Source organism: Ochlerotatus camptorhynchus, unplaced genomic scaffold (genome assembly GCF_037179485.1).
Source record: "Ochlerotatus camptorhynchus isolate MF236.1 unplaced genomic scaffold, CSIRO-AGI_Acam_v1.1 ptg000042l, whole genome shotgun sequence".
Taxonomy (NCBI): Eukaryota; Metazoa; Arthropoda; class Insecta; order Diptera; family Culicidae; genus Ochlerotatus; species Ochlerotatus camptorhynchus.
Window position 1 is genome coordinate 52,610 of NW_027040533.1, and position 24,521 is coordinate 77,130.

Genomic DNA, 24,521 nt, shown 5'->3' on the forward strand with positions numbered 1-24,521 from the left:
TTTCTCTCATTTACACTTGCTGTGTGAGCAAAATAGTGCTGCCAGAGCTTTTGTTTTGAAAAGTTACTGAGCAGAATATAGTGAATCCAGATAAAATTTGTGACGAAGAGAACGTACACAGCAAAAAAAAATGTAATATCGATCAACGTAATTCAAGCTGATGTATGAAATAATGATGTTATAGCAAAACGCAGATACAATATTACATCAATGGATGTAATTTTGTTCGCAAAATCGATGTACATCGTACAATATGATTTTACACAACCGATGGATTGACCTGGTTGCAGCAGTTTCGATGTAATATTCAACAACTTTTTTTGCTGTGTATGCGTGGATGGATTGCGCATTTCTCACGAATCTGGAGATCTAACCGTGTTTTAACTTATTAAAAGTGTGATAAACGTGCACGATGATATCAAATCGTTCTGCTGTCGTCGGTGCACTTATTCCTTTGAAGCTAGAAAACGATTTGACGTAAATTTGCATTTTTTGAGGAACCCAGTTTTAGATGCAACCATCAATATAAGTTGCTAAAACATATTGTTTATGTCATGTTGCTTTGTAATTTGTAATTTATTGATAGCATAACGAAAACCTGTCAGTTACAGAATAATAAATCAGGTCAAGGAAGCATGCTTTGAACTATGTTATTTTTGTTACTTAATTTGAAGTTTTAAATGATATTCAAATCTCAACTTCTGGCATCATTGTGCATGATGCAGATTTCAGGGCAGGCAGACAGTGAACGAAAATACATTTTTGATTTGTGTTTGACGTTTCTGGTTTCTGCATCATCCATGTTGTTGGCGAGAGCTGACGAAAAGAGAAAAAGGAAAAACCAGTCACTGCCTGGTTCGCTCGGCTCTTCCTTCCTATTAACTAGTTTTTCTTGTGGTTTGTGAACTTTTTACAGGAATTCTACACAAAAAAACTTCAAGAAACAGTTCATCTGGTTCTCCGATGTCTAAATTAAACTCTCATGGAGCGACGGGTTTACGGAACATCAACCTGGAAGAGGTAGGTCATTGCTAAAAGATGATAGGTGTTTTCGCAATCGAGCGAAAAGGTTTCGTAATTATTTTTTTACATTAGCTGAGCATTGTATCGCAATTTAATGGGGCCGTCCTCTACCTGTGCTATTTTGCGTATTTGCAGATATGGGCCGACTTGGAAGGTGGTATAAAGCAGGTCTACAAACAGGAGCATAGCCTAAGCCCCGCTCGTTACATGCAGCTCTACACGTAAGTAATACACATCTTTTGTTTTTCAAGTGATAAAAAAAAACCTTCATACAAAGCTAACGTCAGTACCGAGGTACTAAGACAAGATAGTTCAATGGATGCCGAAGATTCGAAACAGTGGCAACTATTTCGACGCAAACATGAATATTTGCGCGACAATATGTTTTATCTGTGTTTATTTGCTGTCGTCGGGAACGTCGTTTCGTTCCATATTGTAAAGTGCATAACATAAATAAAGTGAGCGACGAACTAATACGCATAGGAATCAACAAATGTGTACATTGTAAGTGCTATATTCTATCGGAACCCTGGTTTCTCGTTTCTAATGTAAATGCACCTTGGGTTATTGTTAAATGTTTTTATTACAGGCATTACGTCTTATGTATTGGGGTATTTCTTCAAAATTTCACGCGGCCTTTGCTGTAGCAAACGACGCGTTCTGCTTTTTGTTCAAAGTTTACTAGACCCTTATGGGGAATAAAACTGCAACCTTTCATTTGGCGTGGTTTCATATCGAAAATCAAGGACCGGCTGAAACTTTCGACAAAGGTCCTTTTCGGAAAAACCGAAAGGCCACGCGGTGTATCAAATCCATTGAATGTTACAATTTCTTGAACACCTCCAGTGGTGTATTGGACCACCGTAAAATATTTCGATCCTAATCGACCGCTTGTTTCGGCTTGATTTGAGATTCGTATCGACTTGCTGGATTTCATTGTTGAGGCTCCGCAAGTGTTTGCTTGCAAATTTATTTTCTGCTCCTTCGTAGTGTGTGGCCGATCCACTACTGCTAACGTTCACGAATTTCTGTTGACATTGACGATGAAACTTAGCATGCACGAGGCCACCAGGCACGAATTGTATACCGCAGATATCGGTTAAAACGCTGGCCAGACTGAGCAATTACAACATGCTATAGCCTATCTTGATGACATTTTCCTTGTAAATACATATTATAACATGTTATAACTCTGTAGTCTGGACGTGGTATAATGAAGACCTGCTGCAGCTTTTGAGTGGTCTCTGCTGATACGCGTATAACAGAACAGATCTCAGTTAAAAATGGCAGCCGGATTTTGGTGTCACCTGATTTGATATCCAAATATTTCGTAACTTCGCAAAAGCAGCCCTAGTGCCCCTAGTCTTCTTAATTTGTGCACCTATGTCGCTCTTGGTTTTGCCATCGGACACTACCTGGCTGCCGAGATATTGCAAACTTTCGACTTTCTTCATTTTTTGCCTACCTACTCAACCCTTTACTTCCCAGAAGGTTTTTGTTTTTTTTTTGACTATATGTTTTAGTATTACTTCTACGTGAAGTCAACGATTTACATAGTTGAAGATGCTAATTTCAAATAACAGACTGTAGTGGTAATTTTTATACGATGGATGGAGTAGATGAAAGCATAGAGTTGATAGTTCCGTTAGAGTACGGCAGTGTGAAGATTGCATATAGATATTCGGGGTTAGTCAATTAGGTACTGCAGCGTGACGTCATAAATGAACTCAGTGTTAATCGGCTGAACCTTTTTGACAGTTCAGTGGTACTGTTTACAAGCACTTAGTCGTTTTTTCGAAAAAAAATTTCTAAAATTTCTGAATTTTAACTTGAAAATTGTCGAGGAACAGCGCGTTGCAAGGATGTTGCTCGTGAACATTGCAGAAATGCTGTTTACATCTCACTGCAGTCTGAAAAATTATCGAGAAAATCCACCCAAGAAAAAATCGACTAAGTCCACGTAAACAGTACCACTGAACTGTCATCAGATTGAGGTTAACCCCGACGGTGCAAAACCTAATAGTTCGTACTGCGCTTCGATTAGGTTGTCGATTGCTTTTATCCGAGACTCTTTTACGACTCAGGGCGCCCCACAGATTCTCGTGATTGAGTCGGCCAAAAGCTTGTTCATAGTCATAGAGCCAACCATTATAAACAGGTACCTTACACGATTCTGTGACACTACCCCGAATGTCACTACCCCGAACGCCATAACCCCGAATGCCACTACCCTGAATTTCCTACTACCCCGAATACCCTACTACCCCGAATGGCCATAACCCCGAAATAAAGACAAATGGAAGAACAGCATGCGATAAATTTATAAGAAGAAAATTTTCTTTTGTAGTTTCAACTGAATACAAATGATAAAAATAAAAATTTAAAATTGATTTCTGTAAATCAGTGATGCAAAAGTTCACTAGGATTCGCGAGCTTTTTCCTAGGTGAACATCGTGAAAATTCGCGAACCCTTCCAATGCTGTATTTTGTATTTTTCACAATGACACTCGCTAAGTTCTTATAAAATAAATTATTAGATTCTATAACATTCCCCAGAATGTACCATCCCCCAGAAAAGATGATGAAATTAGTAATTTATCATTTTTTTTTGTTGGTCATTTGATATCATATTTCAGTTTTATATTACAGAACAGGCGTCCATAAATAAACAGGTCCGCAAGTATCTTGCACACTGAATAATACATCTTCTGAATACCAATTTTCTCGATAAATTTTACCCATATGATTTACTATATTTTTCATGACAAAATTCTCTGATTAGTTTCACTTTACTATTGATGATACACTACGTTTACTTTTATGGAACTATGTATTTATCATTTCCAAACCATTTTATATCATGCAATCCAATTCAACCAGTCGGAAACTGTTAAACCTTATCGAAGAATTTCTCGTGCTGGATTAAAAAATCGGTGCATGGAACGTTGAACTACCGATTACAAATTTATAACATTATTCCACACGTTATTATCCCAAATGGCCATTATCCCGAATCCCTTGCGAAAAACTATTGATTATATATTTTCCTTATATATTAAAAGAAGGGAATATTCCCTTCTTTATCGTATATCCAAAGAATTAATTATTTCATTTTATTATATTTTCAAAGAAGGGAATATTCCCTTCTTTATCATATATTTAACGAATTAATGATGTTCTCTTTTATATATTCAAAGAAGGAAATATTCCCTTCTTTATCGTATATCCAAAGAATTCATTATTTACAGCTTTTGGAAATCAATTCGGGGTAGTGGCCATTCGGGGTAATGGTCATTCGGGGTAGTGTACTATTCGGGGTAACAGCGTTCGGGGTAGTGTACCGTTCGGGGTTATGGCGTTCGGGGTAGTGACATTCGGGGTAGTGTCACAGAATCACCTTACACACATGATATCATAGCTGCGAACATTCCACATAAAGTTGGGATGATAACCCGAATATATTGGTTAGGTGCTTCTTATGGCTAGTTTTATGCGGGATTACATGGACTGTTTGTTGACCTGCTCCAGGCTGATACGGAGCGTGACAATATGGTCCACACAAAATCTTCCGACAAGGAATCCTTCCTGCTGCACCTGAAAAGTCGCGTCGATCTTCTCCTGTAGCTGATTCGTGATGCCCCGAAAATGTTCGCATAGCGGCGCCCGTGGTGTAGTGGTAAGCGTGATTATCTGTCACCCCAGCAGGCCTGGGTTCAATCCCAGTCGGCGCCGCCGGGATGTTCTGAGGCATAACATCTCTGATCACGCCTTCCTTCGGAAGGGAAGTAAAGCCGTTGATCCCCGGCTCATTGATGGGTCGATAGGTAGGGTTTAGGTGTGGAAGCTGCCTGCCTCCCTGGCGTCGGTAGCATTGGTGCTCAGCACGGAAAACATATCGCATACAGTCAGGTTCTTCTTCTTTGGGACCTTCACTAAGACGTCCTGCATCCAGTCGGCCGGCAAATTCTTGGCGTCCCATCCCGGTTTCTGCTGATATGCAATCGAGGCATGGAGATGGAGCCTTGTTGGGTTTAACACACACACACACACACACACACACACACACACACACACACACACACACACACACACACACACACACACACACACACACACACACACACACACACACACACACACACACACACACACACACACACACACACACAAAATCAGTTAACCGAAAATAATCGGCACACGTAATGAAACGAACAATATTAAATAACATATATTATTTTTATCATCATGTTAGGGAAGAGCCATTAATTATGTCACGCAAATTTGTCCCATTTTCAACCCCCCCCCCCCCCCCCCCCTTTTTGTCACATTTTTTGTATAGACCTTATTTTTTATGGCTCGTCACAGTTTTCAATCCCCCCCCCCCAGCGGTTCTAAAACTCAGTATAAAAATTGGAACAGGGAGGCCGTGATTTTATGTCTTTGCTTTTGGCTTTTTGTTACGTCCCTTACTGGAACTTTACGCCGGCCCTCAAAACTTATTGTTCTAGATGCACTTCCACAGTTGTTAATGTAGAGCTGTACCATTTTTGCATTAGATTGATTGTGGTGTGAGTACAATCATACTATATGCCCAGGGAAGTCGAGAAAGTTGTCAACCGAAACATTCCTAGACCGGTTCGGGAATCGAACCCAGTCACCTCAAGCATGGTCTTGGCTTATAGCTGCGAATTTACCGCCTGAGCTAAGGGAAGCCCATGATTTTGTATGCATGCATCGAATGTTCGAATAGCTGCTTTTATCGATAAGCAACTGACCAGTTGTATCTTTCATTGTCATTCTTGGGTTCATCCTTGCTACTCTCAGGCGATAGAGTAGAGGAAACGGATATCACCAGTAGTTGCGACCAGAGTAGGTAACGGTCAGTTTGGTCAGTGACGTTTGTCGAAAACCAAAAATAAATTATCGCCGTACAAAAACCATTATTTCCATACATCCTTCGTCATTGACGAAAAGAAACCGACAGTAATCTCTTTGAACAAATCCTATCGCATCTTTTACCTTCACCTTTCACTTTTACTTCACCGGCATGGACAAAAAAAAAACAAATACCGTCGAACGTGCATGTGAGCACAATATGAGCGCTTTTTGTTTTCCTTTAGCTTTTCCTTTCTCCTAAGCGTTGATAGACCAGTGGTGAAGACACAAGCCTGTTAATCTCAACGTTGGTGGTTCGTATCCGTTTTGTGCCCATTTTAAGTTTTTTGTGTTGCTTCCAACGATCATCATTTTTTTTTGTCAAATAATACGGAACGGCTGACTAAAACGTGCAGTTTTTAATCCTCTCCGAGAAACCGACAGATCTAAGAGAGAGAGAGAACGTACTGAGCTAGTTTTTTTTTCACGACGTAAATGAAAGAGGACTGTCTTCATACGGAATTTGTCATGCGCTGCTTGGAGTGCGACGAAGATAGTAGGGAAAATGACGGCTTCGGCATGACAGACTATTTTCGGCAACCCAAATTGAATTGCTAATTTCATTGGATTTTCTCACGTAAGTAAACACTTCCCTGAATGCATTCAAACGATTATTTAGGCTTTCAGCTTCAATTTGATTATATTTTTACCACTGAGAAAAAGCAATCTAGCAGGGTTCTCTTGAAATGAAACACACGCACTACAAAATGCTGCTGATTTAAAGTTGCCGATAAAAGCACAGCTGTTTAACACGCAGCTCAAATAGAAAGGTTGCCGAATAAAAAGATGTTGCTCGCAATAGTCGCTCTCACTAGAGAAGTTTTGAGCTTTGTAAAAGCGTTTCAAACCAGTTTTGACAATTATTTCGGCTGAAATTGTTAGAGCAGCTGACAGCAAAAGATTGTAAACAAACCAATACTGCATATGTGTGCGTTCCTGAGGCTATAGAAAGATGGTCGCTGCTGAATACGTAAATTCCCCTAATACAATATTTTTCATCACTAACTTTGCTCTCTCTACGTTGATGCAAGACAGCCCTGGTTGCGACTTTCTCTTTTCATCGGTCAGGCAGGCCACCCACGCTGATGATGATGGTGGTGCCACCTATTCATCTATAAAGGTTGGAGCTGGACAATTGATCTTTAACATATGACATCTTAAGCAGATTAGCAAACAAAAACGAACTGGTTACAATTACAGATATAAATGTGAAAAACTTAAGCGTTCACCTTTTTGTTCACCCTTTTGTCTTTTCACAAGTACATATTTCCAGCGATCAAGAGTTCGTGAATAATCAACAAAGCATCCGATTACACTAGTAACCCCACAATATTATGATGCTTTAACAATTTTCAGCAATGTCAGGAAGGCTCACAAGTCCCGACATTCAGCCAGAAAACTTACTACTAATTAAAGGCATCTTCCAAAGTTACATTTTTTTAAATCAAATGTTAAATTTAGTCCTACATAATCGTGATACGCGCGCGAGACTCAAACTTTTGTAGACTACTCAAAATTACTTTTTTTAAGTACTTCATTAATTGAATATCAAAAATTCATTATATAAAGTTTTTGCAGTGCACAATAATTTAATTACTAAAAAGTCGTTATGACAGCTATCCATCCAAAACAATCCGTTAGAGATAACTTCGTCAAATGATAGAACAATTCCACAAATGGTTGGGATGATACCCTGAACACGTCGTTAAGCTAAATAACCATACAAATTTTATTAGGGTAACTATTTAAAAAATTAACACCATAGTCAAATATACAATTCTTTGTTTCACCGTTATCCACTGTAAGGCGTACAGCATAAAAGTTGAGAAAGTGAATCTATTACATCTCAACATCAAACGCATTATTTTATTGTGTAAGTGCTTTAGTTTCGATATTTGTGTTTCATTGGCCAAACATAATATGAAAGGGCAAAAGTCTAGATGAGAAGAGGTGATTGATTTATATAGCTGTAGGTATTTTATTGCTCAACTCATTTTTTTTTTCAATTTTTGCAGATGAGCAGTTTGGATTTCGCCATGAGCATTTAACTACACGCAGAGAAATGATTTTTAAATTCAAATGCATATATTTTTGACTCAGGGCCAGGGCTCTACAATTTCGAAGCTCTAAAATGAACTCGTGTTTTGTTTCTCTCATACATACGTGTTCGACGCTTCATTTCTATAACGCCTAGCTAGACTATCAGCAAGAAACGAAAATAAAAAAGAAGGACGCTTAGAAGGAAAGGCTGGCTGTGGAACTTCTCGTCGTTGCTTTGCTTATAGCTTTCAATGTAACTAACGTCGATTTTCTAGTTAAACGAACTTCATTATGGCTTTCAATCCCCTTTCACGAACACTCTATCACCGCTCTTTCAATTTGTTTAAAATGCGTTAGGTCCCGTTTTCGATCATTTTTTTTTAGATAAATATATGGATGGAAGATAAATTAGAAATATGACGTGTAATCTTCAAGTGTTTTGACGTGAGAAATGCTTTAAATGTGTTATTTCATTTTCCGTCATATACGTCATGAAACCTCTGTTGATGTGTTTCATGAAAGAGAAAACTATCAAACTCGAGCGTTCTTTCGCTCATCCATTTCGACGAAGCTTGAAAGGAAGACCAATGGAGCGACGGGAGAAAGAGAGACAAGCGATTGAACATTTGTTTGTGCACGCCGACTGAGGTTCTAGAATGCTGCGAAGCTGTTCGACTTTAACAGAAAAAGAAAGCCAGCAGTCTCTTCGTCGCATCTATTTGGTCGATTGAAGCTGATATTGTGACGCCCTGCTCAGGGCCTAATATATTTTTGGTATTGATTTAAATATATTATTCGGTTAATTCAAAGAAAAATAGTTTTGAATCAACAACTGCAGGGCTGTTACAACAGGCGCGGATTTTTCGATTTTCGCGGATTTGTTGCGAATTTGAACTTTCAGTCGCGAAAATCGCGGAAACATTAAATGATGTCGCGAAAATCGCGAAGGGACTGATTTACTGTCAGAAAAATTGTGGAATTCATTGTAACCTTTCCGTCCCGGATTATTTTGAGGTCATCAATTTTGTTGTTCATTTGGCTCTCAATTTTTAACCGTTTCAAACCAAACACACTGCAAATAATCGAGAAATGATCTCAATTCCATAAGTCACACCGGATTTACACTGAAATTTCCTGAGGTCTGTCCAATGTGAGACATTTTTCTTTTTTTTTTACAATATGAGCATAGTATTTTTCGTTGTCAAATCATAAACGAATCGTATATATGCGAGTAATTTTTCCATGTATACCGGATACTCTAGGTTCTCCAAATCTTCCGGGAGTTCAGGTGATTTTTTCTACTATATCAACCAAGACTCCAATAGTGTGTGTAGTATCGAAATATGTCCAAACAGATTCAAAGTGTCTATGTGGATTGTACCCGACCTATTGATACGTATACAAGATGATCTGAAATCATTCTGGAGATCAGATTATTTTTCTACTAGATCACCCAAGACTAATTCAATATCTGTAGTATCGAAATATGCCCAAACAAATTTGCAGTGTCTATGTGGATCATGCCAATCTATTTCCGTGTATGCCAAATGTTCTAGGATTTAGAATATAGATATTATCCTAGTCTTTGTTGATCTAGTAAAACCAATCATCTGAACTGCTGGACGATTTGGAGAACCTAGATCATCTGGTATACGTGGAAATAAATTAAACATTATCTATACAGACACTATGAATCTGTTTGGACATATTTCGATACTACAGACTTTATCCCAGTCATGGTTGATCTAGTAGAATAAATCATCTGAACTCTAAAACGATTTGGAGAACTTAAAACATCGGGTAAACATGAAAATCGTTCATGCATGATCCACATCTGCCTAGAAATATTTCGATACTAAGGACATTGTCCCAATCTCGGTTGATCTAGTAGATCAAATTATCTGAACTCCAGGACGATTTGAAGAACCTTGAGCATCTGGATTACTCGGAAATAGATCATGCATGATCCATATAGACACTTTGAATCTGATTGGACATATTTCGATACTACAGACATTATTGCAGTCTTGGTTGATCTAGTAGAACAAATCAATTGATGTCCTGGATGATTTGGAAAACCTTTAATTTCCGGTATACATAGCAGTGGCGTTTCCTTAACCTCAATCTATCTGTGCATCAACTCTCAAAACATAAACAATTATCAAAATATTGCTTGCAATGGATAGATATCGAGTAAACTAGAAGATTAAGTGTTTTTTTTAACCGATTCGAGTATGAATATGGCATTAAATCTGGTTTTGAAAGTTGGTGCATAGGTAGAAAGTGAGGTTACGGGACACCACTGATACATAGTAATAAGTCGTGCATGTTCCACAATGTCACATATATACGATTCGGTCATGATTTGACAACGAAAAGTGCTAGGTTCGTATTATAAATAGAAAAAAAAATATGGAAATGTCTCATCATTGGACAGAACCCAAGGAATATCCGTGTCAATACACAACCGCGACGTGACCAACAAGTGTGACTTATGAAACTCTTGTAACTTCTCGGTTATGTGCAGGGTGTTTGCTTTAAATCCGTAAAAAAAAGTAAGAAAACTAAAGCCAAATTAGCTACAACATTTAAAACAGAAAAATACGTCAGAGACGCAAAGGTAAATTTCCAAGAAAATACGCTTGTCAAATGAAAATGAATTATTTGTTTTTTAAATAATGTTTCATCAAATCTTGGCCGGTATCATTCAATAGAATCTCATAATGTAAGGGTGTTTTATTATGTTCACTAATGACTCAGAATTTATACTATACATAAATAACTGAAGATGATACAATTTGTTTTTCTAATTTCAAAGGTTACAAACGATACTCCTTTAGCTCAGTCGGAAAAGGCGCAGCTACAAAGCAAGTCCATGCTGGAGGCAACTGAGTTCGATTCCCGTTCGGTCTATTAATTTTTCGAGTTGGAAATTTTCTCTACTTTCTTGGGCATAGGATGGTACAGGCATATAAAGCTCTCAATTAAAATGTGAAAGTAGTTCAAAGTTGAGAGCAGGCAAAAATCTTATATGATATAAGCAATAAGCTTGAAATGCCATGTAGTAGTATACAAATGCTTTTTTAGGTAATGAAAATAGTTTTTTTTGTCGCGGATTAGTATTTGATGTCGTGGATTAGTATTTGATGTCGCGGATTTCTTTTGAGAAACCGCGAATTTCGCGGATCAAATTTAGAAAATCTTGTAACAACCCTGCAACTGGTTGTAGAGCCAATATTCTGTTTGTTGATTATAAAAACCATTTTGTTGATTCAAAAATATGTTTTGTTGAAATAGTGATACAATATGTTTGAATCAATAACAAAATACATTAGGCCCTGATGAAAAATCTATTTTTCTGCGTGTACTCATCAACTCTTAAGAGTTACCAATTTAATTCGTCTGAATTAATCTCAAATCTGAAAGCTGCTCAACTGGAGTTGCTCTTCTAGACATAAAAAATGCATTCGACAGTGTTTGACATGAAGGTTTGATTGCTAAGGAGTTCCTCAGGGTAGCATTCTTGGGCCTATATTGTATAACATTATCACTTCGGACCTCCCTGATTTGCCTCCGGGTTGCCACAAATCGTTGTTCACCGATGACACAGGCATTTCTGCTAAAGGAAAAAGTCTTTGTGTTATTTGCAGCTGACTGCATAAAAGTTTAGATATTTTTTCTTCTTATTTACAATAATGGAAGATTTCTCCCAACGCTTCCAAAACTCATCTTATAATATTTCCACATAAGCCCAGAGCTTCCTTTTAGAATCCTAGTAGTAGTCACATAGTCACTATGAACGGAGTTGCACTCTCCTGGTCAAACCAAGCGAAATATCTTGGATTAGTATTAAACCAAAAATTAACTTTTAAAGATCACATTGAGGGCATTCAAGCCAAATGTAGCAAAGTTCTCTTGCGAATCTTCGTCAGTATTCCTTTGAAATTATTGTCATAAAACTCTTTAAATTCAGGAAGGAATTCTCCTTAAAGTTATCCCCACAACTACCTTGTAATTCTTCTAAGAGCTCGTCAGGACTTAATCTTAGAATTAATTTAAGATTCTTGTCAGAGCTCCGTTGAATTTTTCTTCAAGTTCTTCTCAGAATTTGGAATGTTCAACTCAACTCAACAATTGGTGACCAACAAGCACATATACCGTATGCGTGATAATATTTGCACCATTGAGCAATGTCAAAATTTAAAAAAATCTCAAAAATTTCGTGTTCGAGTTTTTTTTTTATTTATTGTTTATTGTTTATTGTTGTTTTACATGAACAGGCTGGATAAAGCCCCAATGATGTTAACCTGATCAACTATGGTAAAAAGAAAAATACATTCAAGCATGGTCATAACATAAAAAACATTAAAAAACATATCAGGCATAACATTTGATAACGGCACAAAAGCATTTGTAAACAAACTTTCTAAGGCCCTTTACAGGTGAACCAAAGTACGCCCACCCAAACCAATACCACTTTCGGAAAGGTGATAGTTACCCATATCAGATGATGTTGTTGGTTTGCGTGGGCGTACTTTGGTTCGCGTGTAAAGGGCCTTAGAAAGTTTGTTTACAAATGTTTTTGTGCCGTTATCAAATGTTATGCCTGATATATCTTATAGTCAGTTACTCCTGCCGGCGAAAAACAGAAGAAAACTTTCGACGAAGCGCATCACGGAAGAGATGAAAGTCGAAAACAGATGCAACTTTGTTGAGTGTTCTCTGCAGTCCGCAAATCGCACCGAGTGCTCCATAATTTGTGCGACGTAAGGCAGTCTTAGCATAAGGTCATTACAAAGCGGTCGGGGTTGAACATTCAGGTCAATTTGCCTCAGGATAGCCTCGCAATCTGTCCTTCCTTGCAGGATATCGGCCACGGTTAGGGCTCTGCTTGTGTCTCTTCTAGTCCGGAGAAGTTCTAGGTCGATAAGTTGACAACGGCTTCCGTAACTGGGTAATCGAAACGGATCATTCCAAGGCAATCTACGCAACGCAAAACGAAGAAAGCGACGTTGAACAGATTCAATTCTCTCGGCACCGTTGTTGTAGTTTGGGTTCCAAACCGCTGAACAATACTCAAGCGTCGATCGAACAAGCGAACAATAGATATCAGTGAAGTTTTTAGCTATCCTAAAAATGAACCCTAAAATTCTTGACGCCTTATCAACAACATATGCAATGTGCACCCAAGTCTTTCACCTGATTCACGCTTTCGATTGTCGAGCCAAGCAGGTCATAGCTAAATATTATCGGTTGTTGTTTTCGTGAGAACGTAATAGCGGAGCGTTTGGCTGGGTTCATTACCATTCTGTTTAACCTGCACCAACTAGCGAATACATTCAGTTGACGTTGAAGAAAGTGACAGTCAGCAATGAAGCAGATTCGTAGGAAGATTTTGAGGTCATCTGCATATGATAACCGAGGAGCTTCGATGACCAGATGCACGTCATTGAAGTACAGTATAAAAATTAACGCTCACATGTGGCTTCCCTGAGGTATACCTGATGTGGCGAAGAAGCTAGCTGATCTGCAATCTCCTATGGCAACGTTTAGTTGCCGACCGGTAAGATATGATCGAAACCAACTCAGAAGATAACCGCATACACCAAGCCTGCCGAGTTTAGCAATCGCAATAGCATGGTTCAACTTGTCGAATGCTGCGGATAGGTCTGAATAAATAACGTCCGTTTGAACCCGATCCGACATGCTTTCGGTTATATACGATGTGAGACACAGCAGATTGGTGGTCGTAGAGCGGCCGACAGTAAACCCATGTTGATCAGCACTCAAATACTGCTTGTAATGAGATAGCAACGGTTCCATAATCACTAGCTCGAATAGCTTCGAAACGGCACTTAACGATGTAATTCCTCGATAGTTATCCACAGCTCGTTTCCTTCCTTTTTTGTGGACGGGAAACATGTGCGCAAATTTCCAGCAAGCTGGAAATATGCCACCTGAGAGAGACATTCGGAACAGGCGAAGAAGCGGAATTAACAAGCTAGCAATATTTCTCTTCAAAAATACAGATGGAACTCCATCAGGTCCAGGATTGAAGGATGACTTGAGTAGAGTTAAAGGGGGGATGTTTCTCAGAGTCTGAAACTATGTTTATCATCGATCGAGTTTCCACTTGCTGCAATCACGGCCTCCACACGCTTCCGGAACGCACGGCAGGTTCTAATAATGTAGTCTGGATCAATTTATCTCAAGGTACGGGTCAATGTTTGTCTGAGGCTTGCTGTACTCGGGTGGCATCTAGAACAGGCCTTGACCTTCATGACGCGCCATATTGAGTAATCCAGCGGATTAAGATCGAGCTGGATGGCGGTCACATATCCTTCGCCCAGAACGGAAGATGTTCCTGCAACCACTTCTGAGTGCAGTTCGAGGTGTGGCACGGAGCCCCATCTTGTTGAAATACAACATTTGGCTTCGGGCCGTACTGTTCTTTGATCCACGGAAGAACATACTTACTTAAAATCCCGATGTAGACCTCTATTCCATGCCACACTATACATTAGGGAACTTGCGTCGTGCAAGGATTTGGCTAGGGGACTTCCTAGACCAATTCAACCAAACTGCGGTTGCTGGTGACCAGTGGTAGCACCAGGGCGCATCGGTTTGGTCAAGTTGGGTATGTGGTATCTAGTAATAGAGCACATTCGTTCCTTGTCGATGCTTGTCGAAAAAGCCTTTATTTCATTCAACTTACAGGGTTTATATAGCCGAAACGGCTTCAGAGTTTACAAAGTTCTTACATTGCATTTTCCTTAAACTAGTGAGTTAAAACGAGAAAGAACGAGACGCCTGGGAAGTTGTTGACAAACATTGAACATTTTGGTTATTTTACATTCTACGCATCCATCGATAATGTTTTGCTATTTGACACTTTTCGTTTCCTTACTGGGTCCGCATACACGAGACCTCTGCTATGTACCGGCGTAGGAAAAATGTTAGAGTCAGCAAGACAAGTGTTTGGGTCGTTCGCATTCATGCATTCGTACCACACATGCTTTCCTGACCTACCTCTCTCCGTTGCATTTCGGTTTGCTTATGGTTCAAAATGAAATGAGTAGTGACGTTAATATTTGTAACATGAATTGTGAATAGTGTTCTGCTAATTTATTGCATTGGGAAGATGCATAGCACACCTCCGTGTTGACCTTGTCGCCTTCTGGAATGAACACCGGGTCCATTTTTTGCCATCGGAAGCCACCAATCCAAACACCATAACGCTACACAGCAAAAAAATAATTTTGATATCACATCAAAGTGGATGCACTACAATCATGTCGAAAATTTCATGTAATTTTTATGACCACATAAATAAACAAATGCAGTAAAAGCAGCGTAATTTGTTTATTTGTTTATTTGTTATGGTTGCATCAACAGACTAGAAATAGTCCCAATGATGTGTTGTAAAAAAGTACAGATTATACAGACGACATACATATACTACAGTTACTACAGTTACAAACGAAAATAACTTGGAAAGCATTGTCAAGTTACTAAAAATTTATAAGTCTTAAATTTTACACTTAGCTGTTGGGTATCAAGCGCCTTCGGTCAGCAAAAAAGGCAGAGAATCTTCGGCGAAGCATATTCCGTGTCAAGTGGAAATCGAACATCGACGCTACTCGGTTGAACACTAGCTGCAAGCCGTAAATAGCGCTCCCTATGCTATAATTAGTTCGAAGAAGTGGAAGTCTCAGCATAAGACTGTTGCGTAGTGATCGAGGTTGAACATTAATGTTCACTTGTTGCAGAATTGCTTCGCAGTCAATTCTTCCTTGCAGAGTATCGGCGACGGTTAAGGCTCTGAAAACATCTCTTCGGATACGTAAGGGCTCGATATTGATCAATTGGCAGCGATTCTCGTAGCTTGGAAGACGAAGTGGGTATCTCCAAGGCAGCTTACGGAGCGCGAAGCGAAGAAAACGTCGTTGAACAGATTCAATTCGCTCGGCCCCATTATTGTAGTTCGGGCTCCAGACAGCAGAGCAGTATTCCAACGTAGATCGTACGAGAGAGCAATAGAGCGATTTCAAGCAGTAAATGTCCGTGAATTTCTTAGTAATCTTGAAGACAAAGCCAAGCGTTCTGGACGCTTTGTCGACGACATACGATATATGGTGTGAGTATGTCAGCTTTGAGTCTAGAAAAACGCCTAAGTCTTTCACGCAGTGCACCCGTTCGATAGTCGTGCCTAGTAGTTTGTAGTTGAAAATAATCGGTTGTTTCTTGCGTGAGAAAGTAATAACTGTACACTTAGCTGGGTTGACCACCAGTCGGTTTAGACTACACCAGTCAGCAAAGATGTCAATCTGATTTTGGAGAGAACGGCAGTCGGCGAGTGAGCGGATGCGCAGAAAAACTTTCAGATCGTCTGCAAACGATAATCGTGGCTCTGTGATAACATGGTGAACATCGTCGAAGTAGAGGAGAAATACCAATGGTCCCAGATGGCTGCCCTGAGGTATACCGGACTTTGCGCAAAAGCTTGCTGAGCGACAAGTACCCAAAGTTACTCTCAATTGGCGCTCCGTGAGGTATGAACGAAACCATCTCAAAAGATTTCCAACGATCCCTAGCCTATCAAGCTTAGCGATCGCAATTTCGTGGTTCAGCTTATCGAAGGCTGCCGTAAGATCTGTGTAGATAACGTCCGTTTGGGTCCGAGCAATCAAACTGTCTGTGATGTAAGACGTTAGGCACAGCAGGTTCGTAGTTGTGGAACGCCCAGTTATGAATCCGTGTTGATCTGTACTTAGATATTGTCTGCAATGCGCATTTAGGGACTCTATGACAACCAATTCAAAAAGTAATGTCAGCTCATGCATTGTATTAATGATAATTTTATCCTTTTTAGCAAGTAATATTACACCATATTTTCGACATGATTGTAGTGCATCCACTTTGACGTGATATCAAAATTACTTTTTTTGCTGTGTAGCAGGATGCTTGGTCAGATACACGTTCTTGTGCTCGTCGGCCACGTCTTTTACCGGAAGAGAACTAATATACCGGTCGGTTCTGGAATTTGATGTGAGATCGACAGTGAACATGCTCTCGTCAGTGAACAGGATTACCGGATTTTTTCGCTTAATCATGTGACTTTTTTTCCGTGCCCTCAACTTCGCTCCGCAATCTTCCTTTACGATCTTCCGTGCCGTAAAGTCACTGATCCCGTGTTCCTTTGCCATTTTCCTTATTGAACGCACTGGATTCACCCGAATCTTCCTTTTGAAGCAGCGATAACTCTCGGAACCCGAGCTGACCGCAGACGACCTGTGGCCACCTTCGCGGATAGTTGTCCCACTTGTCCTTTCTTTTCTCAATCTAAAACCCTTATGACGGTCCACCGGGACGCTCCCACGGCGATTGAAATATCTTTTTGCGACATTTGCGCGTGGGACAAATCACGAATACGCTGCCACTTCGTCATGGTGCAACTGTCAAACTAAGTAAATCATTTTCTTTTATACACAGCCTACTACGGTATGAGCTATAGGTTACGTGCATGTAAAGAAAACCAAGGCATTGTATGCACAGGTGAAACGAGAACCTTATTTGTACGATGGTGCAAACATTATCACGCATACGGTATATTGGCAGGCCAACGTGTAAAATTAAATCAGAAGTTCAGAACTAAACTTTATGATTGAACGTTAAATGAAAATTATTTGTTTTAGTTGAAAAATGTCAAATAACGGACCAATCGAGCACCAACAATAGAAAAGAGTACATCGGCTTTTGCGAACAAAACTTCGGAGACCATTTTCTCATAAATCAAGACTCGTCTACGCAAACCAACACCATCATCGGGTTGGGGAATGTTTCCTCTATGCGATGATGCTGATAATTTGCGTTCGGTTGGTGTGGAAAGAAGTATCAAAGTTGTCTTTTATAAAAGCTGATCCCGTGGACCCCCGGTAATCTGACCGTTTTTAATTAAGTGTGCACACTATTTAATTTGAACCCTGCTAATATGCACGCTGTGCAAACTAAAAATTGCTCAGACATCATTCAGCATATGGGATGGAGGAAAGCGAAATGGGACGATGCGAAACGGAACGTAAAATTAAAACAAAACAGAAAATAAGTTTACCAGAAACAAATTGCTGATGCTTATAGGGTTACTAGAAGTGCAAATTAAAAATGAACCCGTTTAATATGCATGAAGTGCCGTTCAGACTAACGGGGGTCCACGGTAGTACCTTTTCAATTGTTGGTCTACAATATATTGAATAGGTTCCGCTTTTTAATAGATCGCATTTCTATCCGCCATACTGTAAATATAGCGACTATACGCACCATGGCTTAAATTCATTCAAAGCCAAAATAATTGGAGTTTTGAGTGGTTTCCGAATAAAATGTAACTATAGTTTTGGGACGCGTATCATTTTTCAAGAGGTTTAAAATATTTCTGATATTAAGAAGTTTAGAATAACGTGTTTGAAGGTAAAAAAGTGGTATACAAAAACTCGCGGGTGGGGCTTCATGTGCTTGTACACTGGAGTCGCTTTTTACGCGGTTTTTTTTACGTGGATTTCGGAATTTACACGGTTTTTTTACGCGGATTTCGGAATTTACGCGGTTTTTTTTAACGCGGATTTTGGTTTTTTTTCACCTACATACATATTTTACATCAATAGTCAACATCCCTAAATTGTGTGTGTATTTGATTATTTGATATGTTAATTGACAGAATAAAACTAGATTCATTGAAATAATTCGTATAATTTTTATTTAACCTTTCGTGTGTCCCGTTTTTTACGGGTACAAATCTTATGAAATTTAACTTGTAGTTATTTTGGTGTATGTGTTAGTCGTGAGATACTACAACAATTTGATGATTTCATAGGCAGCCGTTCACTAAGATAAAGCAAAATAGGACATTCAATGTACACGTGATTTATTTAAGATTACAGAGATTGAATAAATTTCTCAATTCCAATCAATAAATTACGTGTAACGTATGTAAAAAGGCCAATCTGAAAATCGAGTCAAGAGAGGAAACAATCAAACGACAATTATTATCTAATCGGACGCACAGACGAAACAAGTCATCTAACTAACAGACGATTTGTTGGCACTTGACCAATTGATTTGGTATTAGGTATACTATGCGAAGACTCGTCTAATTTTAGTATTACTTTTTTCTTATTTACCATTTATCAACAGTCATGTCTACAACTATTGTACAAGCGTTCATCAACAGCCGGCTAACCGGCAAACTTCGTCCAAGGTTTCTAAGAAGGGAACGGCTATTCCTTCCGGTAAGTATCAATTAATGATTAATCCACGCGTATATCAAATCTTATGGTGTTGTTGAATTGTGTGCAGGTGGAGCTCAGCTTGTGGGACAGGAGTTGTACAAGCGATTGAAGGAATTTCTCGAATGCTACCTGATTAAGCTTCAGGAGAATGGTATCGATCTTATGGACGAGGAAGTACTAAGCTTCTACACGAAACGATGGGAAGAATACCAATTCTCGAGCAAAGTATTGAACGGCGTATGTGCCTACCTCAATCGACATTGGGTGAAACGTGAGTGTGAGGAAGGTCGCAAGGATGTTTATGAGATCTACCAACTCGCGCTTGTAACGTGGCGTGGAAATTTGTTCAAACAGCTGAACAAGCAGGTTACCAACGCTGTCTTGAAGCTGATCGAACGGGAACGCAATGGCGAAACGATCAACTCACGTTTGGTATCCGGTGTGATCAACTGCTATGTCGAACTGGGACTTAACGAAGAGGATCCCAATGCCAAGGGACAGAATCTATCAGTGTACAAGGAAAGCTTCGAGAATATCTTCTTGGAAGATACCGAAATGTAAGTTGAATGGAAAATGTCTAATTAATGGTAATACTAATTTTGGTTACTCATCAGGTTTTACACCCGCGAAAGTGCGGAATTCTTGAGAGAGAATCCCGTCACTGAGTACATGAAGCGTGTGGAACTGCGATTGAACGAAGAACAGAAACGTGTGCAGGTGTACTTACATGAGAGTACGCAGGACAGATTGGCCAAAACGTGCGAACGTGTACTGATTCAGAAACACTTGGAACAGTTCCGCACCGAGTTCCAGAACTTGCTTGACTCCGACAAAAATTCTGATCTGCGTCGCATGTATTCGCTTGTGGCACGCATAGTAGAGGGACTGGTAGAATTGAAAGCAATCCTCGAAACTCACATTCATAATCAAGGACTGGCTGCGATTGCCAAGTGTGGCGAAGCTGCGTTAAATGTAATAACTGGTGTGTTTTAGAATCTCGTTCAATTATATTAAATTTGTCTATTCCAAAGGATCCCAAAATCTACGTCCAAACCATTTTGGAAGTTCACAAGAAGTACAACGCTCTGGTACTTACGGCATTCAACAATGACAGCGGCTTTGTAGCTGCACTGGATAAGGCATGCGGTAAATTCATCAACACAAATGCAGTTACTGAGGCAAGCAAGAGTGCTAGCAAAAGCCCAGAACTTTTGGCCAAGTACTGTGATCTGTTGTTGAAGAAGTCCAGTAAGAATCCAGAGGAAGCCGAACTAGAGGACACCCTGAATCAAGTGGTGAGTAAAACTAATCTTGAGCTTATAACAATAGTCAATAGTAGAGCGTATGAATAATACCTTCCTAATTTACAGATGGTCGTTTTCAAATACATCGAGGATAAGGACGTGTTCCAGAAGTTCTACAGTAAGATGCTGGCCAAGCGTCTGTGTCATCACATGTCCGCTAGTGACGACGCTGAAGCGTCCATGATTTCCAAACTGAAGCAAGCCTGTGGCTTCGAGTATACCAGCAAGCTACAGCGAATGTTCCAAGATATTGGAGTTTCGAAGGATCTCAACGAACAGTACCGACAACATGTCAAGGGACTGCGGGACGCATCTAGATCTACAGGAAATGAGATCGACTTCAGTATACTGGTTCTATCCAGCGGTTCGTGGCCGTTCAATCAGAGCTTTACGTTTTCTCTTCCATTTGAGGTGCGTAATAATAGGTGACCCTTGTCTGTAAAATACATGCAAACATCATTCGATTACAATTTTCAGCTGGAACAATCTGTTCATCGATTTAACAACTTCTATGCAAAACAACATTCCGGACGCAAGCTCAATTGGCTGTACAATATGTGTCGTGGTGAACTGATAACGAGCAGTTTTCGAATGAGGTACACCCTGCAGGTACGAACGCATAGTTAATCAGATTTTGAATATTTAACATTTGGAAGTAACATTTATGAAATAACTCATTTTAGGCTAGCACTTTCCAGATGGCTGTTTTACTTCAATTCAACGAACAAGAATCGTGGACTGTTCAACAGTTAAGTGAGAATACAGGTAGGTTTGATTGGAACAATGTTATTACATATGGCAAATGTGGCCCATTTAGCTTGAAGTTTGATGTGCTTGCATAGAACGATAATTACGTATCGTATCACCATTCAGAGTGTATTTTTTTTTACCCATTAATGATTAACTATTACCGTTGTCAGGGGCTACTTTTGATTCTTACTTTGTACTTTGGACACAGTAAAATTTGTTGAACCAAATGAAGTAGATTAAAGAATCGATTGAATGTTTATCCACAATTTGCTACTGGAACTGCAGTATACTCAATCATATAAAATCCTCAGCAAATATCATTAAGTGCTTTTCAGAACTATACTGAAAAGTTAACCAACGAGTTTTATAAAAAGTGTACCTTCTCAAAAATTTGGCCCAAAAAAAACTTGTAAAAACACTCGGTCCTCGGGAGCCGATAAGCATTCGTAATACCGGATAGTGCATGATATTCCATATGAAAATTGTTCACAGTAATGTCATGCAATAGAATTGAATTTTGTACAGATTTGGTTTCGGATGGAGGTTATTTTGTCAATTTAATAAGCAAAACAAAACAAAATGTATCACATGTCCTAAGTAGCCCCTCTCCGGTTTGATGGCTATTAATTAATTTCTTTATTAGACTTTTGTTGTCTAAATAAAGATTAATGGGGAAAAGCCTATTTGGCAAATATTTGCGTAAAAAACCCATATCTTTTCATCAAGGAACAATACCAAAAAGGACACAAAACAGAACAATTATAAAAAAACACCGAATAATAATAATAAAAGGTTTGGTAATAATAATAATAATAAAATTTGAAGGTTGTGTCGATCCGTATCGTCACCTACCTATCTAGCAGACTACGTTGAATCCGAATGCATAGAATTCTTGAAACGTGCAGCCATGAATCATATTGGATCATGTAACCCGTAATTAACTGCGCGGGGTCCAAGATGCAGGAAACTCCTCGATCGTAAACGCATCTCTGATCCCTTAACCAACTTGGATTAACGCCTGTGGGTTGTTGAAAACACTCTTGAAGTGCTCTGCTCTGGAGGTAACATTTTTCTAAAGAAGTGTTATCGCTTAGATGAATTTCAACCGGTAGCCCATACTCTTTACTTTTTGTCTTCACAAACGTCCAGAATTGCTTAGGATTACGCCGGAGATTAGTCTGCATACTTCTTGTATAAAAAACGGTTGTACATTCGATAGTCATTACTTGTTAACGAAAATAATCGCTTGGTGAATGGATTACGGCACTGGGTGTATTTGCGAAAAGCCTTCGATCTCACACGCTTCAACTGTCGTATTCGTGCATTAGACCATGCAGGTTTTGGAGCAGGTCTCGGTAATGATTCTTACCAAATTACAATGTCCCGGAAAAAAATTGTTCTGGCTATTATGATTACAGAACTGACCTACCAAATATGCATAAATACATTTTTTGAACAATGGCTTCGAACTTTGATTTTATCGTTTATTACAGGCATCAATCACGAGAATTTGGTTCAGGTACTGCAGATTCTGCTTAAGACGAAACTCTTAACATCTTACGACGACGAAGCCAACCTTCAGCCAGCTTCCACAGTTGATCTGAACACAGGATTCAAAAAGTATATTATTGGTGGAATATATGCATGAATATAGTTATACTGACCTTTTTTATACTATTGTAGCAAAAAACTTCGAATTAACATCAACTTCCCATTGAAAACGGAACTGAAGGTGGAGCAGGAAGCAACTCACAAACACATTGAAGAGGATCGTAAAATTCTTATACAGGCAGCTATAGTCAGAATTATGAAAATGCGTAAGGCTCTGAATCACACCCACCTTGTTGGCGAAGTGCTGAATCAACTTTCGACTCGTTTCAAGCCTAAGGTTCAGGTCATCAAGGTATGTACATTTTCCATTGTTTCAATATGTCGCAGTATCTGAAGTTTTTTTTTTGTTCGCAATATTTACACAGAAATGTATCGATATCTTGATCGAAAAGGAATATCTCGAGCGTCAGGAAGGACAGAAAGACACCTACAGCTACCTGGCTTGATCAGTTGCTGGAATACTCTTCGTAGCTATCTAAACAAATCCGTGGAAAATAGTATCGACCGTAGAAACAAAATAAATCTGTTAAAACACAAAAAGTAAAAATTTCATTATTGTTCTATATGGTTCTAGGCAAAATAAAAAAAAAACAAACTGTTCATCCACTCATGCTCATAAAATTTCATGAAACTACTCCAATCCGTAAAGGTATAAACAGCCTGGAATAGTGTTTGCGTTTTACTGCTTATTTTTGATTTATTTAGAAGTGTTTAGTGGACGGTTTATTCTCTCTCATTTAAAACGATTTTTCACATTTAGAAGAAAAATGAGATCTTATAAAAATAAGAATCTAGCAAAATTTTGTTAAACCTTTTTTGACGTTCTTTTTGCTTATATTTTGATCATGATGGTGTTCAAGTGGTACCTACAAGACTTTTCAAATAACGTTCAGATGTTATACGCAAAGGAAACACTTGAAATCGGATCTGTAGTTGATAGTCGTAGATTTCTTCGGATAACCTAAATCACACGAGAATCCATTGATCCTTATTGTTTGGTAAAATGGATAGTCGCTTGTCCGTTCGACATATATAAAAAATAGTAATTCAAACCACAAGTAAAATCGTTGTTTTACCAAGACTGGAGCAAATATACCTGAATTAAAGAAATATTGAAATAAAAAATCTAATAAAAAGAAACACCCAGTCCAGCCAACATTTGTGAACAACAATTAGAGATGTGTATGAAATAAAAATCCATCATGTGTAAATAGTCTACGGATCCCTCCTGAACTTTTCTTCATATCACAATTCGTAATGAAATTTTTTTTAAGTGTTTGGAAATGCAAAAAAGTTTTGCCATAGAGTCTAAATATATCGAATTTAATTAAAAAAAACCACAAGGGACAGCCCAATGGGGTTGTACGAACAGTTGACGTAGGACTACGCTCACATATGTTAACTATTTTGATCGAACGTTATTTAAAATTCCTGATATTATTATGACAACCGCTGATTACTTCCGAAGTGTAATAATTCAGTGTCAACATTTCAAAGAGGCGTAATTGCATTTGTAAACAATGACTTTAGCCGTCGATTTCTCGCTAAAAAAGCTCACCCTTCCAAATTACCATTG

The 24,521-nt window shown here is 38.9% G+C and overlaps 1 protein-coding gene across 1 annotated transcript; it reads left to right on the forward strand.

The window, feature by feature from the left end:
• The first annotated feature begins 785 nt into the window (after positions 1 to 785).
• On the forward strand, positions 786 to 23,492 carry Cul1 (cullin 1). The gene is made up of 12 exons (XM_065237134.1): positions 786 to 1,020; positions 1,159 to 1,244; positions 19,186 to 19,280; positions 19,348 to 19,837; positions 19,895 to 20,252; positions 20,312 to 20,575; positions 20,651 to 20,995; positions 21,062 to 21,193; positions 21,268 to 21,349; positions 22,828 to 22,954; positions 23,018 to 23,237; positions 23,311 to 23,492. Exons 1-12 carry the CDS (start codon positions 964 to 966, stop codon positions 23,389 to 23,391), a joined length of 2,337 nt encoding a protein of 778 aa, XP_065093206.1. The 5' UTR covers positions 786 to 963; the 3' UTR covers positions 23,392 to 23,492.
• The last annotated feature ends 1,029 nt before the right edge of the window (positions 23,493 to 24,521 follow it).

What these genes read in the sequence shown, in the direction of transcription:
- Cul1 (XM_065237134.1), top strand. Translation starts at nt 964, where the DNA reads ATGTCTAAATTAAACTCTCATGGAGCGACGGGTTTACGGAACATCAAC. An exon ending in GGAACATCAACCTGGAAGAG is followed by an intron (nt 1,021 to 1,158) that starts GTAGGTCATTGC and finishes GCGTATTTGCAG; the next exon opens with ATATGGGCCGACTTGGAAGG. An exon ending in GAATGAGGTACACCCTGCAG is followed by an intron (nt 21,194 to 21,267) that starts GTACGAACGCAT and finishes AACTCATTTTAG; the next exon opens with GCTAGCACTTTCCAGATGGC.